Here is a 19,612-nt window from a genome sequence, read left to right as displayed (position 1 = left end):
ACACAGAGAATAATTAATGGTGAGCTTAACCCATTCACACACCTCCATGACAGCTAACTAAAATGAGCTGTCTGAAATATGAGTGACTGGCCAAGTTAGATGCACCTCAGTAAAAGTCAGAGGTAAACAGTAATGTTTTCAGTTTGGATTTTAAATAACTGACAGTTGTTGCAGACCAGCAGTTTGGCCATTTCTTCTAAATTGTTGGCTAAACACTTTTGGTCAGACTGAGTCTCTCACCCAGCATCTCAATGCCTTTCTGAGGCTGTTGATGTAATCTGTTTTCAATGTTTGCAAATGAGAATTCCTGCTGCACAATGCAGTCACTGGAGTGTGTTCCCTCACGGTGGGCGGTACACAGACACGTCTGAGCATCATGTACCCAGTGGCTGTGGTGGCTATTATGATCTAAACAATGGGAATCAAACATTGTGCTTCACTGGAAGTCACTTTAGATGTTATGTGTGATTATAGGCTCACATATACACTCTCATTTACAGTTGGAGAGCACAGACACAAAACTCGGAACAGCTTTTGTGTTGTGGTCCAGGGGAGAAACTTTCCCTCTCAAGTCTTTACAATGGACCATAAGCAATACTTTTATGGGCAAAACAAACCGCTCCATTGTGTATTTCTTCCCTTAGCTGTACCCATAGCTCATCTGACATGGTGAAGGATTTATATACATCTTCACAAACACATACCATTTGACTGCAAATGGTATTTTTGTCAGAAACTATCCATTCCAATACTGTTCCTTGACAACAATAGTCTCTCTGAACAAATGGAACATCCAGTACAGAAAATGGACATTAACCCCATGCACGAAGCAGGGGCAGCTGACAAGTGCCTTTGTGGACAAGATAGTCAATACTGTCTGGAGTCTAATGATCTGACTCTGTGTGTGTGTGTGTGTGTGTGTGTGTGTGTGTGTGTGTGTGTGTGTGTGTGTGTGTGTGTGTGTGTGTGTGTGTGTGTGTGTGTGTGTGTGTGTGTGTGTGTGTGCACGCGCGTATGTACTTAGGTACATATGTACTGTATGTCCCATAGATAGATAGATTTAGGAAACGACCTCCATTCAAAAATGTACTTGAGTAACAGTACAAGAGTATAACATATACGTACAGAAGATACAGACAGTACCAAAACATAGAAGTCATTATTATGTAGAATGTCCTATTTTGTAAAGGTGGGGCTGATTTTGTTAGGCTACTTTCTGTGCTGCTGGGTTGCTTTACTAATAATACATCACAATTGATCAGTAAATGTGCATGTTATTGTTTAAACTTGCCAATAATCGTAGTGGAATAAGTACAATATTTGCGTCTGAGATGTGCTTGTGGGGTATAGGAGTAGGCCTATACAATATAAAACAATGAAAGTACCTTGAAATTGTACTTACAGTATAGCCTATTTGAGTAAACTAATTGTTGTACTTTCCACTCTCCTTGGCCCCCTCCTCCTCCAATAGCAAGGAGGGAGACCTGTGGAAATGCCCCCCCTCCCCCCCTGCTTCTTCAGTGGCAAGCAAACTTCTCAAACTCACAAGGGCAAAGGACGTCAAATCCAGTTTGAGCTTGAACTTGAAGATAAATACTGGCAATGTTCTTGCTTCTTGAGTGATTATTGCTTTGCTTTGTTTTGATGATCATTTCTGGACAGAATTCTGACATTATTGCAGAGGCATGAGAAATACAATGAGGATATAACCAAGGTAATTTATTTATATGTATTTGTATTGTATACCTACAGAATTCACTTACCTGGAACTTTTTCAATTGCTATTTGAAAATTAACAATGAATGTTTTCGTCACAATTTATAATTTAGGATTGACTAGTAAGGAAGGAAGCAAGGAAAACACAAGGTAGTATTAATACATCAAATGCATAGAAATAGTATTCTAGGGTCATAGATAAATAAACTGTCAAACTATATCATAATGGTGAATTGAGTCATCACTAACTACGAGAAAGCCTGATGTTTATTCAGATAGCCTAGATAAGATATTTTATATATTTTATGTTATTATTATTCAATATTCATGTCATATTATTGTCATTCATGAAAAGAAACCTTGGACATTTTAACATAACATTTTTAATGCTGACAGAAGAATGGTTGTGAAAGTAGCTACTATTTCTGTTGGCATTCCCATTTAAGCTTTTCAGGAATGAAATGTAGGTTAAACGCAGGTGCTGGGAGCCAGAAGAAAATAAAATCTGGAGCCTAGTCTAACCCTATAGCCTAATAATAGTAATATAATAATATAATAATAATAAGGGTAAATAGTAATAATAATTCTATGGAAATGTATAAAACCCTATGTACAACCATAGGATGTTCTTTCTTTTTGTACAAATGGACTAAAGCTTATTCCATCACATCACTAAAGGTTTTCCGCAGTACTTGTGGGAATGCCTAGCTCTGGACCATAGCGGTTCTCCTTTAACGCGACGACGAGCCCTTGCGCTCACAGCCGCGGTAGCCAGGCTGCTCAGCCTCTAGTGTAGTAAAAAATAAAAAATACACTTTCACAACTCACCAAACAAAGACTGTTCTATCGTGTTGAAAGCCTACTTTCCTTATTGGGAAAACTCTGAGCCCCCCACATCACGTCTAAAATACACTTTTTAAAATAAAACTCTTCACCGGAGGTTATAGCTATTCCACACCGCCCTCTACTGATATAGCCTATAATATTGTCAAGAAAAAGTCCATTGACCAGATTTTGCCTTCAGGTGAAATATTCTCTTTTCTGGCAAAAAAAACATTGTATTTTAGTAGCCATAAATTATAACAACCAGGAGATATGTCGCTAATATTCGGACGTTGTGTGCAGCCACAACGTCCGAATATTAGCGACATATCTCCTGGTAGTTATAATTTATGGCTAGTATTTTAGACTGAAGTGGGGGGGCGGAGTGTTCCCACTAAGGAAAGAAGGCTTTCAGCTCCCTATTAAAGCCGTCTTTGTTGTTGTGCCTAATCTAGTGAAATGGTAGTTTTTATTTTTTTTTATTTTTTACTACAGACAAGTCCGCAGCCTTTCCTGCGGCGCAAGGGATCATCGGTGACATATAGCGTTAAGGATAACTCCTGACGCTATGGATGGATGGACCAGAGCTATGACAAGCCCTGGACCCTGGTTACCTTTTACTGTTCAGTGCTCAGATCCGACTAGAGTCCGCCTACTGTTTAGTACTTTCCACATATACACGACAAACCGCTTCCGTATCCGCTTGAGACCGGATTTGCAAACTGCAAAGCAAATTTACCGGCTCCACCTTTGGCAAGATTAACGCGAGAGTACCATTTTCTTGACTTTGACAGCTCCATGCCCCGCCCATCGTTCTCTGTGTGTCTGCTCTCTCTGCTGCCGAACCGACCGTTACCTCCGCGCGCGCGACCAGCTCGACGATAATAACCTCCTCTAACAGAAAATGCAGCGGAGCTTCCATCGAAAACACGTCGTCGTCCGGCAATAAAGATCCACACGTCGTCCCGTCCATGGCAGCTAGCCTTTATTTTCTTTAGTAAATCACACTAGTCTTCAAAAATTCCGCCTAAAAAGAGAAAGCGATCCACCCCCACTTTTGGGTTTCCACTACACGTAAGTACGGCGTCGTTAGCGTGTTGTAGCTAACGGCAGTTAGCGTGTTGGTAATGCACAACACAGTTTATAAATCATGTTTTAAGTTAGCAAACCTTAACGTTGACTGATGGCTTCTCAAAATAGACCAATCGATCAACATCTGAGTTGTTTTGCTAGCTATCTAGTAGTATCAATATTATAAATCGCTTGTTAACGTTAGCTATGTTTCACATGCTTGCTTAATATATTGGATTCTGAATGAGTTAGCACTGCATGACATGTCAACAGTGCAGTGGTGGAAATAGTACTCACATGTATTACTTATGTAAAACGATACTGCAATCGAAATACACATGTTTTTACATGTGTAAAAGTATGAAAGTGTTGCCATCAAAATGGAGACCGTACCTGTGTTCCCCAGGTTCTATGTAAAATGCAGGAAACATTCATTTCTAATTACCCGTAAAGACTCCTTAATCGGGAGATATGCGACCGTCAGGTCACATGTATAGGCTACACCGCTTTGCATGATTTTAGGGCAAAATCTGTAGGAGCAGTGTCCAAAAATGTGTTTTGCAAGAATCGGCCTCATGGTGGCGCTAGAAGAGGGCCATGTGAGAAATGAGGGGTGTGTGCAAAGTTTAGCATGGATAGGGCCAACGGTTGCGGTTGCGGAGATATGAGTAGGGGAAAAGTGTGACATGTGACCTGACTGACTGACAGACAGACAGAGACTGACTGACAGCCAGTGGAGGACACGATAATGGGGAGAAATGGGGACACGATAATAGTGGGACAGGGGGCACTAGGGACATCTGGACACCATACTTTTGTTATGACTGGGCATCTGGACGAGTTGTCACCTGGACATCTGGGCAATAGAGACATGTGGGCATTTGGACGAGTGGGCACCTAGACGAGTGGGCACTTAGGGATGGAGACATCTGGGCACCAGGGCAACTGAGCACTTAAATTAGGATTGCCCACATGTTCTTAGTGCCCAGATGTCCCACCATTTCCTGCATTTGAGTTGGGAACATATAGGCCTACTTGTTTTTGGTGGGGAATATACAATAGATCTTTTTTTGGGTTGACCGGGGAACATAGAACCTTTTTGTGGGGAGGGTGGGTGGGGAACATAGAACCTGGCCAACATAGAACTTGGGGAACATAGGGACCCCTCAAAATGTACTTAAAGTACCAGGGGGTTTATGTATGTTTTGTAATATAATTGATATCTGCAAAGTAACTAGAACTAAAGTTTTAAAATAAATGCAGCGGAGTAAAAGTAGAATATTTGGATCCGAGATGTAGTGGAGAGACTGGAGTAGAATTAGTGGAAATTGGAAATACTCATGTAAAGTACACATACCTCAAGCTAGTACTTAAGTACAGTACTTAAATAAATGTACTTAGTTACTTACTTTACATCACTGGACATATTATGTCAACAGTGTGCTTATAGGTATATTAGTAATAGGCATATTAGCAAGTCAGTTATAAGGAATTGAGTGAGTCCACTCTGTCTGTACTCACTGACTGGCCTGGCCTTAGCTGCAATACACAGTCAGATATCTCTACAAATACTGTATATTCAATCTCTTGGCACAATTTTACTTTTGGTATTGAAGAAGGCAGTTTTCCAGATTGTTAGAGTGTATTTATTGTTATATGCTCAGTTGTTCTTCACATGGGCACTATATTTTTATTGATTCATATTAATTGTGTGTATCTATAACTCGTGGACAGGGGTCAAGATTTACATTTATTTGCTAGTAAATAAACAACCAGACAGGACATCTAATTGATCAGAATAAGTTGTTCCATACTGTAGTTTGGGATTCAAGTGCTTGAGATTCAAAGACCAGTTGGTACTCAGGAGTGTTTGCTCTTCAGGTGACATTTCCGACTACCAGGCCACCATGCATGTGTCACAGAAAACATAACTATCATACATTCATTATAGTTTGGTTTATATTCATACCCTCTGACTGACACTGTCAAAAAGTGATTGATTCTTCCCACTCACATTTTGCACAAACAAAATTAGCTGGCTCTTTTCTCATGTTCAAATTCAGTGATGTATGTGATGCTGTTTTTATGAACAAATCATGTCCCCTATCGGTTCAAAACTGTTTGCATGATTAAAGGCAATTCCGTATTTTACGGGACAGGTGGCAACCCTATCATGTGACCGTTTTGGATGGAGTATAGCTGAAGCTTGATGTCATAAGATATACTGGCATGTGTGTTCATTCAGAGCTTTGCCCATTTCCTTTTCTTCTTTTTTCTTGTGAGTGTATCCATCCCATCCTGCTATACTTTTTTTATTAAACCTATTTTAATCTCCTTTTGTAAACTGAAGAATGTCCCTAATGGTAGGGAAAGGGGGGGGGGGGTGCAAATCTACTGTTCTCACTGGACATAGCATCTGTCACACTACAATCTCTGTGCTCTGTCCCTGTGTGTTCCTTTCTGCAGGTGTACAACAACTATCCTGAGGGCCTAGGGGCGGCTCTCTACCGAGAGCCGTTTGACTTCAATGCCGAGCCACCTTGGGATCCTAGCTGATACTGGGGGAGCTCCATCATAGGACTCGTCCCTGTGAGTAGTTGGGTTATGGTGGCAGGTGAAGACCTAATTTATAGTCCTTAGTGTAACGTGTAACGGGGTTGTTTGTCAAAAATAACTGATCTACAAGGTCTTTTTGGCAAGCAACACTTTGGTACAATGTATACACATTAACTCATTTACCCCCATTTTAAGACCCCTTCTGAGGGTCCACACCGCCAGGATTTTGCCTACCTTTAACGTGGGCGCGCGCGCGAATCCATTGCGCGATGGTTCACCGATTCCATTCACAATACGATCCAGTCACGGTAAGCTACGACGGTAAACAGCCTGCCATTTCCTAAAGCGAAACCGATTGAGCCCAGCGTGGGTGTTGCATAACATTAAACCGGATGGGATTTCGGCAGACAGGATACAGGCGTCGTTGTCCCGCCCCCCCATTTCCGGTCTGGAACATCCAGATCCGTTTTTTGTGAATAGCGGCCTTCCATAGATACTTTTTTGTTTTATAGTTATTAAAGCTAATTGATAACTCGTCATATTCGTCATAAGCAGAGTGGACCCATAAATATAGCTCGTCAAGCTCGTCATAAGCAGGGGACGAGTTAAGCTGAAGAAGAAAATGGGTCGTCTTTAATTACAAATGTCTGCATATGCATTGCTGTAGAGGAATATCATTTTAGCAACGTGTGTGTGTGTGTGTGTGTGTGTGTGTGTGTGTGTGTGTGTGTGTGTGTGTGTGTGTGTGTGTGTGTGTGTTTGTGTGCGCGTGCGTGCGCGCACACTTGAACCGTCAATACTTAATAAACTTGACCTTTCACTCTGTACTAAAGGCCTGTCTATACTTCGACCGAAATGTTCGGTGAGATGTGTTTTCCGACGTGCAAATTTGGAGGACCACCTGTAGTAACTCTGAGGACCCCCTAGGGGTCCCGGACCCCTTGATGAAGACCCCTGGCCTATATATAGATACTTTGTGTAATTTGAAATAAATTGCAAATAAGGTTCCTGGTGGAGTGTTATGCCTATATATCACATAATAATAACTAGGGAATTAAATTCCCTTCAACCACAGGTCCCATTTTATGAGACAAGTTCTATGTGCAGAATAGTTAGACATAGTAGACATTTTCCAAATTGCATAAAACCTTGGTAGGTTATAAAAGGGATGACTGCCTTTGAACCTTGTCCTGGTTTCAGAGTAACCTATGGTTTGAGAGCAGGCCTGGAATTTGGTCATTTTAGGGACAAGGCCACTTGGCCTTTGGTTTTGTCCATTTTTTGAGGGCACAAAGGCCAAATGCCGGGGCAGGAAGGCCATCAAATAAAACAAGATTTTAGTCCATTGAAATAATTAATTGAATGTAAGGGTTGTGGATGATTTAAATTTGAATATGAACATATTGACAAGAGACAGAGGAGAAAGTGGTACAGTCAGCTGGGGCATTAAGGCCACTGTGGCCTCAGGGCATGCCCTTTTTTGAGGGGCGCAAGGCCAAACTGAGGGGCAACGACAGCCATGGCCTTCATGGCCTCCCTGAAATTCCTGCCCTGTTTGAGAGTGTGCTTAATTTAAGCCTGCAGATTTCTGCAATGTTATTTTAGTATCAGTGCAGCTGTTGTGCAAATTCAGAGTTGTTTCTACTTGTCGTCACAGCGCTGTCGCTGTGGCTTCATTATCCAGTGATTTTGCTCCCAGAGACTGGACCAATGGCGACAAGGCTCAAGGCTGTTGGTGACTTCTGCGGCCCTTTTGATCACAGCAGTATCCCTTCCCTCGTCACCAGACAGTAGTCTGCCATTCACCGGGTTCTCTGGGCAATCCATCTATCTACACACGTTGTATCCCCTGTGAGCCTCACAATATAACAGTCATTCCACATCTGGTCTGGAGCAGACCACTGTGCCCCACATGCATTGTGTAACATTGTCCAAAGTGGAGATCTGGCTCCCCTGCCGCCAGTATTGTGCTGTGGTTAATGCCATCAAACGGACCTTTACGGGTCACCACCTCTTGGATTATTGCTGATTGTTGGGAGTAATTGATGGTAAAATAAACGAACCCTGTGCCCCAGAGTCTGTGTTTTCACAGTGGCTGCCCGGATGAATGGGCCTCTTCCACGAAACAGCCCTAATACGTGGCATCCATTTGAAGCTCTGATTGGCTGCTCACTTAAAGACCTAGTGAAATCAAAAATAGTTTTTTTACACTTTTAGAGCATCTATTGTGATAATATGGCCATACCTAACAGTAGATGGCAAAAAGGTGAAAAAAATCCTGTGTTTGAGTATTATAACCAGTAAGACGCCTAAGGGCGAAAAGCATCTATCTGTCTTTGCCATCTGTCTTGGGCATGAATACCTTTCATGCCCATATATGGAGATCCCTGCTCTGAGTATCTGACATCACTGTGATGTCACCTGTACATCACAGGTGACATCACAGTGATGTCAGATACGCACAGTGATGTGTCAGGGGAACCACAGTGTCAGGCTATAAGGTCACAGTGTGACGGTTCGCATACTAAACTGTGACCTACTGTCGCAACAAGACAAGTACAGCCCCTAAACAAAAATGTAATGCTTAAAAGCACGTTAATGCTATTTAATAATGTACAAGGTCAGAATGACTGACAGGTGCCGGTGTCAATCAACTTCAACTTCAGCTACTCCCCGCGAGCCGCTGATTTGCGTGGTTCCCCCCTTCCCCCGCCTCCCTGCTCGCCTTCTCCGCACAGCAGAGCCAGTATGTTGCGCTGGCGTACCTCTGGTTCAGCCAATCACATGCTGTGGCCAACATCTCATCTCCTATGAACATAAATTTGCTTCCGTAGCCGCTGCCTTTTCACTCTATGGGAGCGCCGTTGTGACACTTAAGCACCGCTCGTCAGCCTGCCCGTCTTTACATATTTACATATCACTGAATGTGATTAGAAATATTTGACATAAACTAGCCCTTACCCGTTCAAAGATATGAGCTCCGAAATGATGTGCAGTGTGTGGGTTATGGGATGTGCACTGTGCACACAGTATATGAGGGATGGAAAGTAACTTTAACTGGTGTTTGCATGATAATATGTAGGCGCATCAATGTAAGAAATACCCGTTTCGTTTAATGGCTACAGAGATACTGTGTTCCACCCCCCCCCCCCCCTCCCCCCACACCCCCCCCCGCCCGCCCACCCGCCTGCACACACACACACACACACACACACACACAGAGCTGGTTAAACATGTTGCCTCATGCTAGATGCAGAATTGATTAGCCTCAAGCTAGATGCAGAATAGATAGTAGATACACCATAAAAATGCTAATATACAGCATACGATTTGTGAAAGTGACAAACGGGCTTCACAGTTATGTTAGGTGTGTTCATATGCTAATTGTGATGCGATTTCAGATCAATTGCTCCAGCCACTGAGGAGAAACGCTGTTTCAGACAGACAGACAGACAGACAGACAGACAGACAGACAGACAGACAGACAGACAGACAGACAGACAGACAGACAGACAGACAGACAGACACTCACTCACTCACTCAGACAGACATTCGCAAAATTATAGTATAGATGTGGCTGCTAATGAAAAAGAAAACTGAACGCCAGTGAATATGCATCCCCCCATTTATTTTAGATGCTTTGCCTCTGACATGGCTCTTGTTCTTGCACAGTTTGTTGCAGAAGTCTAGGACCCCAGGGGCTCGAGTCGGAGCAAGAAAGACGACTTTGGACTAGCCATATTCTTTATGCCTGTTGGATTAGCAGAACACAGTTGAGAAGATGAAAGGAATTGCTGATGAACCACAGTATTCCATTGGCCTGCTGGAGGGAGGCACTGCCCTCAGCGAAGTGATTGGCAATCACATCGATGAACAAACCCTGGTAATGAGCAGTGCTGTTAAAACACACACACACACACACACACACACACACACACACACACACACACACACACACACACACACACACACACAAACGTTGCACTGGATATGTTCCTTAGAGTTTACATGGATTTTAATCTTAATTGATTATTAATTGTATGCCATTTGTGTTTCTCCCCCAGGCGGAGAAGAATGCATTCTTCGTAGCAGACCTGGGAGTCATAATGAGGCAGCATGTTCGCTGGCGAACTCACATGGCCCAGATTCGGCCTTTCTATGCTGTCAGATGCAACAGCAGCCCAGCTGTTATTGAAGTTCTTGCGGCCCTTGGCACTGGATTTGTGTGTACTAACAAGGTACCCAGCTTCTCACTCTCATGGCATCACCCTTCTCTACATATGTTCAAATTCGTTTTTTACCATTGTGATCTGATCCTTGGTATGCTGTGCTCCACTATACTGTAGTGTTGCTCACTGTTAAGCCAAAGTGTTGCTCACTGTCAAGCCAAAATCAAGACAAACCACGAAAATTTGATAAACGGCACCGCCTAGTGTTCAGTATCAATAATTTGGGTGGTTGTATTCTAACCTCATATCACCAGACAGAGGAAAGCCTGGTATTCGTTTAAAACAGGCTGTGTGATCCGCTCTAGGCGTGGCCAACAAGCAGAAGAAGCGGCTTCGACTCGTTTTGTTTCCTCTATCCCCATTTAAATGCTCGAGAAGAGTATTCTTGCCAGTCGTTACGAGTTGGACTAAAAGATGGATATACCGTACCAAACAAACTTTTCAAAAAATAAGCAAACCACACTGCATCAAGGGTTTTATTGGGTAGGCCCTAAAACAATGCCCTTGAGTGCGGGGATTTCTTTTGGGTTAAAACTGTTTCTGGTTTGATCTTTCCAGTCAAAGTGTAGTCCGCCTGAGGACTACACCATGACCTAGACTGTTTCCGCTCCAGACCAGATCAGAAACTAAAAAATGGTACTGATCCCAGGCAGTTGTATTTAGGAGTGGGAATATGGAAAAATACACTATCACAATATTTTCCCAAGCTGTATCACGATACAAAATCTTATCACGATTCTTTTTTATGTTGGTTTTTATGGTTATTTAACAGTACAACCATCTACAGTACAAGGTAACAAAAACTAAAAGAAAAAGGAGTAAGAGACCATTTAGACCAGTGGTCCTCAAAGTTGGGTCCAGGACTCTCTGGGTTCCTTTTGGGAGGTCTAAATTGATCCTTACAAGTATGTAACTCTGACAGTGTACAAATTAAACCAAATGGACACTTACGGGTCCATTTGGTTTCATTTGTACACTGTCAGAGTTAAGGGGAGACCTTGACATTTTAAAGTTTGAGAACCACTGATTTAGACCAAAATGCAGGTATAGATGGATTCTGCAATGAATCTCTGTATTAACAATTCAACAGGATTTTTTTTATAAGGCTCCTCTTGTATCACAATATATATGATTTCTTTGAAAAGGCATATCGTGGAGACATTGTATCTTCTCAGCGATGTTTATCACCATATCGCCCACCCCTAGTTGTATTGTACAGCATTTTATCTGTACCAGCTCCCCAGTACTCCACATAAATGTATTTAAAGTAGCATTTACTTTATGCTTTTATTATGCGTGTTTTTCTTTCTTTCTCAGTCTGAACTGGAGTTGGTGCAGACCCATGGTATTCCACATGAAGATATTATCTACAGTGGAGTTTGCAAACAGCTCTCTCAGATTAAATATGCTGCTAAAAATGGTTTCGACCTCCTTGTGTGTGACAACGAAGCAGAACTACGCAAGATTTCTCGTTGCCATCCAAATGCCAAGTAGGTGCCAAGTTATATGTCAGCTATTTCAAGCAGAGATTTTCTGATTAGTTTTGGTGGTTATACTTGAACATTTTGTATCTGTCTTCTCTTTTTCTATCTTTTGACATTTACTTGTATTTAATCTTTCAATAAATAAGCACTTAAAAGCATTTCCCTCTTTCTTGTCTAGACTGCTGCTACAGGTTTCAACAGAAGCGTCCAACCATGCAGAGGAAACAAGCATGACATTTGGCTGTTCCCTGAAGGAATGCAGACACATGCTAGAGAGTTCTATGGAGCTGGGTGTCCAGGTGGTGGGGGTCAGGTGAGGCCTGCTGAATTGCCATCATTGGTGATAGATTTGACAGTGGCTTGTACCTTCAGGTAGAAGAAGACAACCCGCATTAAAGGCCCGTTCACATTGAGCCGATCCCGGGGCCGAGGATCCCCGACCAGATTTCGGGAGGACCCCCCGGGAAAATCGTTTGGTCGGCCCCGGAATCGGTCTTGGGCTTGAACAGTACCCCGACACGATCGGATTATGTTAATTAGCTTTTTTATGACCTCGGGACTCGTCGGGAGCACTCACGATAATATCAAAAAAGCTTGATATTTTCGGGTCATCGGGTAGGAATCCTTTACAATTATTGTCGTCTGAATGAGCTCACGGGATTGCATCAGATTATATGAAGCCAGCTCCTCCCTTTTTTAGGCTGCGCAGAGTGTAGGCTATTCTGTCACAGCCTACACTTTTATTATTATTATTAGCCTACTTACTTTTTACTTTAGCCTACTCTCTCCCTTGTTGTAATCACTTGTTCAAAAACGTTATAGCCTATAGCGTTCTTTCTTCTTTTTTCTTCTTCTGCGCAGTCATTTGGCAACAAGGCAGTGTCTTTTTTTTTGGCAGATTTGGCTAGGGCAGTGCTGTTCTATCCGTGTATTATAAGGGCTCTAAATTGACCTTGTGCAACTTGACAGACAGACACCCTATATATAATATCTTATTCATATAATGTAATACTCAAAGTCAGAGACATTCCATTGCATTCCTTTTTTTTTTTACTTTTACGCGCGGGCTGCAGGCACATCATTGCGCCTCTCGTTCTGTCAGTTTGTTCATTGGTCCTCAAAGAGGACCGCCAGTCCTTGGGGAGTTCCAGGGGGTCCCCAGCTAAATGATATTGAGGAACCTAGGCCTGTCCCTATTCTATATGCTTGGATGTTGGTGGGACAGTTAAAAAAAAAAAGCGAGAGGTTAAACTTTTTTTTTTTCTGCGACTGCACGCCCACAACGGCGAGGTTTGGACATTCATAATTGCTATTAGCTGATTAAGCTCATGTCTGTTTAATGTCTGGCTGGTTGCCGTTAAAATGCTGGTTGATGCTTTTTAGGAGTGGACACTGGTCAATCAATGATATTGGAGATGCGACACTCTCAGCCGTGTCTTGCTGGATGCGCATCACATCTCGTGTCTCGCTTGCCAAAAACATAACTGAATATATAATTATAATATCTATAAAGTGAGCAGCGGCCAGTGTGCGCACAGTAGCCTACCTAGAAGACTACCAACCTACCTTTGTTTTTATAATGTTTTGTCATGATGGCGCAGTTATCACTTGTGTGCAAAGGACGATGATACACGAAAGAAGAATGTAACACCAACTTCTACCAATTAATCCATTGCTGTGACAGACAGACAGGGTGAGACAGCCAACGTGCTTCCTTGTAGACTACATAATCCACTGGGTCCAGCTTGGTTCAGATCAATCATATCAACATAACAGTAATAACACCAACCAAAGTCAGAATAAAAAGAGTCCACGAATAGGCCTGCACACTCGCTCATAATGTCCTCCTCCTCCGGCTGCCAGCAGCGTCAGTTCTGCAAATGCTAAGGTATGGTAACATGGCTGTTGTCTTGCACGTGTGAAAGCATGCATGCGATACACTAGTCATGTTGCCAATACCTACTTTTTAGCAACAAGCACAAGCATGATGAATTCATTTTAAGAAGTACATTTTATTATTTTCTCCTGTAATCAAGGTACGTTATACCATACCCATGTGCGCCTCTGTAGTCTAATTTGCGCAGTGATGGAAAAAGTATAGGCTACTCCCATTCTTTACTTAAGTAAAAGTATCAATACTGCATTATTAGCTACAAATATGGCACAGACAGAGAGAGAGAGAGAGAGAGACTCTTTGTTATAGACTATAGCGAATATATTTGTTTAATTTCGCTGTTTTAATATTTAATTAGGTAATAAAATGGATTTTGGAGCATAGCGAGTCAGAACACCGCAGCTGCAGGACTTCTGCGCTAATTGGGTCGTTGGCTCGTTGACTTTGCTGGCATGCGGTAGGCCTAATTGATTATTTTGGAGAAAGATTCCCTTTAGTATAAATAATAGTCCTTTTGGTAAATATTTGGTCTCCATCATTAAGCTGGGGATCACCTGGAACACCCTCATTGTCAAAACATTAAACAAATGGCAATTAAACTGACGTGAAGAGAGAGAGAGAAAAACACTCTTGATTTTATCCCTCTTGAGGGGGCGGAATCTTCATCTAGTCACGTCTCTCATGGCACCACCCCCCCGAGATCGTGGGTGGCTAGAATCGCGAGACGTCGGTCTCATTTGTAATGGTCTGAGATATTTCACTTGGCACAGCGGGATATACCGGGCCCGGTCGCAAGACAGATGATCGCTGTCGTTTGAAATGAACACCGATAAACCCCGGGCACGAGATCTGATCTGACCCAACATCGGCCTCTCATCTGTGAGGCCCCTAAGTCTTAAGCTATGATGCAGACATTTGATGCTTGACTGAGGAGCCACTGGGGTGACTACCATTGCTTATGAATGTCTCTAAGTCAGAATCCCGCCTAGACGGCACGATATCTGGGCACCGAGGACTCTTGGCCGGCCTCAAGTAGTCCGGTGCACGCCGGGTGCAGAGGGCCGTTTGTGTCTGGGCCGGAACACAAACACCCCCCCCTGAATACGCTCTCCATGTTTGTGAATAATCTGCTGCCAAATGAAGTCCTGATTCTTTATGATGCTTTATTTCTTTGGAAGCCCATATGGCTACTCTCTTCTTCTTGGAATACAATCTAAAACATTCTCCATGCTCTGCTCTCAAGGTTCCACATCCCCAGCTCCTGTGAGGATGACCAGGCATACATCCATGCTGTCTCAGATGCCCGTTGTGTCTTTGACATGGGGGTAAGTGAGGTTTTGTTGATGTGATAGTTTAGTGCAATGCAATTCTACAGCCTGATACAGAGTTTGCACAAACACTGGAAATCCTTGAATATACCTCACAGAAAATGTTCTTTTCTCATTCTACACGTCATGCAATAATGTTAACACAGAGTCAGCAGGGTCACCCCAGAGACTTTATCACTACTCTCAGTATCGCGCCCACCTTAGATGATGTATTAACAAAAGGTTTTTACTTTCAGGAGGACATGGGCTTCAATATGAGCATCCTGAACATTGGAGGTGGCTTCAGCGGGTCAGAGAACCAGCTGAAACAGGTCAGTGTGTGTTTCAATTTGCTCCTTACATAACACTGAGTCAAGACCAGCCTTGCTCAGTTGTGTGTAGCATGTGGGACGTCACAGATTAGCCTCTCCAACAAAGCCTGACTGTGATTAAACTTGGTTATGTATTAGGCCTGCTCTCACTCAGTGGATTCCTCTGAGGTTTAGGCACGCAATAGAATGTGTGAGAAATGCATCACATTTGTATAGTCTACTTTTTCAACCATTGTGTAACAAGCACACAGTGAGTAGTTGAACTCTTTTAACATGTGGTTCTGGGTATACCTTTTTTTTTACTTCCAGATTAACAGTGTGGTCATGTCTATGGTCGACCTGTACTTCCCTCTATCCTCTGGGGTGTCCATTATTGCTGAGCCTGGCAGCTATTTTGTGTCTGCTGCTTTCACTCTGGCTGTCAGTGTCATCTCCAAAGATGTGGTGGCACGAGATCGCCAGGACCAGGCACATGGTTAGTGGCTAGAAGACATGAAATGATATTTCAAAAGTGCTAAAAAGTGAACAGTCCTTATTAAGTGAGTAATATTGTCCCTGGGATAATCAAACTGTTACTCAAACGTATTTATGTTATTCAACTAGAAGAACGTGCTTTACTCAAATGTATTCCAGATGAACCATCTCCAAACGATGAGCCAGAGTTCCAGTACCACGTGAATGAGGGAGTGTATGGGTGTTTTGCCAGAAAGCTCACTGATACTGTGATTCCAGCACCGTCTGTTCACAAGGTTGGTTGGTGTAAAGCTTTTTTAAAGAAGAGCTAGGTTGCGTACTACACAGACTGTTCAGCATCTATGAAATGGTATCGTTTCACTTCGGACAAGTTCCCTATTTGGTGGCAATGCAAAGCTACTACACATAAACCGTGGCATGTTTAAATTTATTTTTTACAGTATTTAATATAACACACCGCAAAGTGAAAAGTATACCTATATTTACATATTTACGTATTTTATGTTTGTAATTCCTCTATTGAGCTTACATACGTAATTTCTGTTTCCGCTTTCCGCTACTAGGGCACAGCCCTGAATGGCCCAGTGTTCAGCAGCAGTCTGTGGGGTCCGACTGGCGATGACATGGATCAGGTGGTCGAGCATTGTCTGTTGCCTGAGCTCAGTGTTGGGGACTGGCTTCTCTTTGATAATGCCGGAGCCTACAATCTGGGTCAGCCCATCTCCACCTTGCCATCGGCCACACCTGCACCGCCCATCTATTACATAATTTCTTCTGGAGACTGGTATGGAGACTGAGATTGGTTTGATTGTTGATTGTTTTTGTGTGTCAATGATTGTTGACTAGATCTTTGGTGACCCAAACAGTGTGTCGGGACCCATGTTTGAGTCTCAGACACATTTTTATGTGTCGCGAGTAAACATCCCCTTTTTCTCACGCTGTTTGATTTCTTCTTCTAGGTTTGAGATGCAGGACACTGGCATCGCCCAGGAGATGACGCTGAAGAATTTCTCATTGGTCCCTTATTTTCTCAATTCCTGCCAATCAGAGGCTGCCCTCTCTGTCCCTGCTTAGTGATAGTTAAGCCAATGCTTTAAACCTCTGTTTCTGGTTGCTGCTGCCAGTCTTCTCTTATCTGTATTCTCCTGGATTGAACTGCTAGATGGTGCAGGCTGAGCTTGTATTGTTGGGACCAGGTTGAAGAAATTGTAGATTTTAGTCTGTGGCTGGTGGTGAATAGCCCGAGTATATAGAATGCAACAAAATGGATGACTCATAAAAGGTGGAATCATACTTTAGCTTTGGGTATCCCATGGCAGTTTACACATGCATACAGTGCACACACACAGTTGATTTTAGTTTATTACATTTGAAACATGTATTATAGCTATATCTCCATTACTGTTGCCAGTCTTGTCAATCTCTGAGTGGAGCAAGTTATTTAAACAAATAGCCGTTTTTGTAACATTTTTTTAATGCTTCACTGGGGGAAAAAGAAATATTTATGTATATTTATGATTTTATTGGTTGTATAGATTTGTTGTGCGATAGGAGTGGTTCTGTTAATGCTTTTATAATCAGCCAGTCTATTCAGTATTTTAAATGGATGCTTGCAGCACTGTTACTGCACAGATGAAAGTGCATTTCATCCACTTGCTGCAGCAAATAGTCAACGTGGTTAACAGGTAGCAAGACCATGCTATAAATTAATCCTCCTGGGTTATTTATCTGGTCTGATCTGGTAGGGAGGCGATAGAATGCTCATGGTTAAGTGTTCACCACTTAACTGGTGTTTCAGTGTGTTTTCTCTGCGCATAGCAAAGACATTGTACTAATTATGATAGAACCATGAACATTGGCTGGGTTCTCCAGGGCTTATTGATCAAATGAAAGAAGGATATGGTTTCCTTTGGCTTTAAGTAGGGATCTATACTTGGTCCCTTCCTTTTTAACCTCTACACCAAATCCATAACAAAGACAAATTTGTTGAATTTCATTCACCCAAACGTGTCCGTCCGTCACTTCACTTGTTTACTGACACTGTACTGGAACAAGCTTCATCACATAAGCACAACTAAAGATTACGATGCAATTCAATTTGAATGAAGATGTGGGCTAGTTAATTATATTAACTCTATATGCCTCACTCGCTTCCTCTCACTTCCATTCACTTCACTGAGGAGAAGAATCAGGTTTTTTGTTTTAAAATTTAAGATTGCTTTAATTCGATTACATGTATTTTTGATAAAGACTTAACATGACTGCAGCAAGGGGAATGATGATGATATTAATGTCAATTTTTTTCATACTGTATGAAAGATCGACTTTATGTGATCTTCTGGCGCATGTTAGCCCACATAAAATCCTCTGTGTTGTTATCCATTGCATCCCTTGAGTCTCAGAACAAACACGATCGCGTACACTGCAGTGTAGTGTCTTGTCTCAATAATGTAGCGCTCAGAATGTGTGCTAAACCATAACCATGGGAAGGTTTGATTGTCCAAACTCCCTCAACAGCTTCCCCAGCGGCCAGAACAGTTCATTTGAAAAAAGCTCTGCAGAGAGTGAGTTTTAAGCTTTTGAAACACATTTTAAGGATCTTAAGAAATACAACATATCTTTTATAAAGAGAATTAAATGTGGCCTTTAATGTCTAAACAATAATGTGGACATGGACTTTTGTCTGCAACCTCCTGGTTCTGGTTCATAGCTGCAGTGTTCTTGATCATTTACTGTCAAACACTGAAGCAGCAAACCTCCTTCACCTCGAGCCCTTACAAATTCTAGAATCAAGAATCAACTTTATTGTCACATCACAGGTTTACAGGTATAAAGAAGTGGATGAAAAAAATGAGTTTTGCACTAGCTCCATTTTATAGTTTTTCATAAAGGAAGAAGAAAAAGGAGGAGGGACAAGGAGAGAGGAGGGAGGAAAAATCAAACGGTGAAGAAGTATGTCAAAGAGGGGAAGAAATGCTGACACAGAGCGCCCCTCTCTCTATCTCTCTGTATCCAGGCATTCACTGATGACCGAACTAATGCATGCTGGTGAACACTATTCACCACTTCCTCCCTCACTTTGGTCTGCTCGGCTATGATGCCTTCAAAGTTCTTTTCAACTTTCCTTCATGGCACTTGTACGCTATCAGTCTCATGCCTGTATTTTAAGATGGAGTTTACCACCAGCTTTAGGATGTATTCACAAATAACGCGACTGGCAGGTGAAAGCGAGTGTTGGGGCTATAGAGCCTCCAAGGCAAGCAGAGGGGAGTGTGGGGGTGGGGTGTTGGCTGTGGGGATCTAGTACTGTCACCAAGTAGATGACAAGGCATTTGTCTAGGTCTAGTGCGTCATAGTTACTCCCACCATCCCCTTCATTGAATTCTCTCACTGTGACAATCAGAGCACTTGGTGAGTCAGTGCACAGTTTCCCCGATTCCAGGGGCCCCAGGGGGTGCATGGCCATGTGGATGATGTCCTGCTCAGACTGATGTGCTGCACACAAGCTCAGAGTATTGTAAACCGTGGAGAGACGGCGTGCTCTACTGGAAAAACTTTGTAACGACACCTTTTCTAAATTACCCCAAGCATTTTATCTTGAATATCCAATACGCAATTCTGACATCATATGCCAATACTGATATGCTAATATAAGCTAATAAAATGGAGATGAAACTTTGCGCCCATTGCTTTAACCTGTGATGTGACATGGTTGAATTCTTAATTC

At 42.5% G+C, this 19,612-nt stretch overlaps 1 protein-coding gene across 2 annotated transcripts; it reads left to right on the top strand.

Annotated features, from left to right (window-relative positions):
- The first annotated feature begins 1,625 nt into the window (after positions 1-1,625).
- LOC308307489 (antizyme inhibitor 1-like) lies at positions 1,626-19,134 on the top strand. 2 transcript variants are annotated; one of them, XM_080752755.1, is made up of 12 exons: positions 1,626-1,714; positions 6,076-6,198; positions 9,838-10,048; positions 10,230-10,403; positions 11,712-11,884; positions 12,057-12,191; positions 15,016-15,097; positions 15,337-15,411; positions 15,721-15,886; positions 16,045-16,160; positions 16,449-16,669; positions 16,845-19,134. In XM_080752755.1, the coding sequence occupies exons 3-12, from the start codon at positions 9,947-9,949 to the stop codon at positions 16,957-16,959; spliced, it is 1,359 nt and encodes a 452-aa protein (XP_080608881.1). In that variant the 5' UTR covers positions 1,626-1,714; positions 6,076-6,198; positions 9,838-9,946; the 3' UTR covers positions 16,960-19,134. The 2 variants fall into 2 exon arrangements, with proteins under 2 accessions (XP_080608881.1, XP_080608880.1); XM_080752754.1 differs by lacking the exon at positions 1,626-1,714 and adding an exon at positions 3,375-3,612.
- Positions 19,135-19,612: the final 478 nt, after the last annotated feature.

This window comes from Nannobrachium achirus (genome assembly GCF_963921795.1).
Source record: "Nannobrachium achirus genome assembly, chromosome: 2".
NCBI lineage: Eukaryota > Metazoa > Chordata > Actinopteri > Myctophiformes > Myctophidae > Nannobrachium > Nannobrachium achirus.
This window is presented reverse-complemented; position numbering and strand designations above follow the sequence as displayed.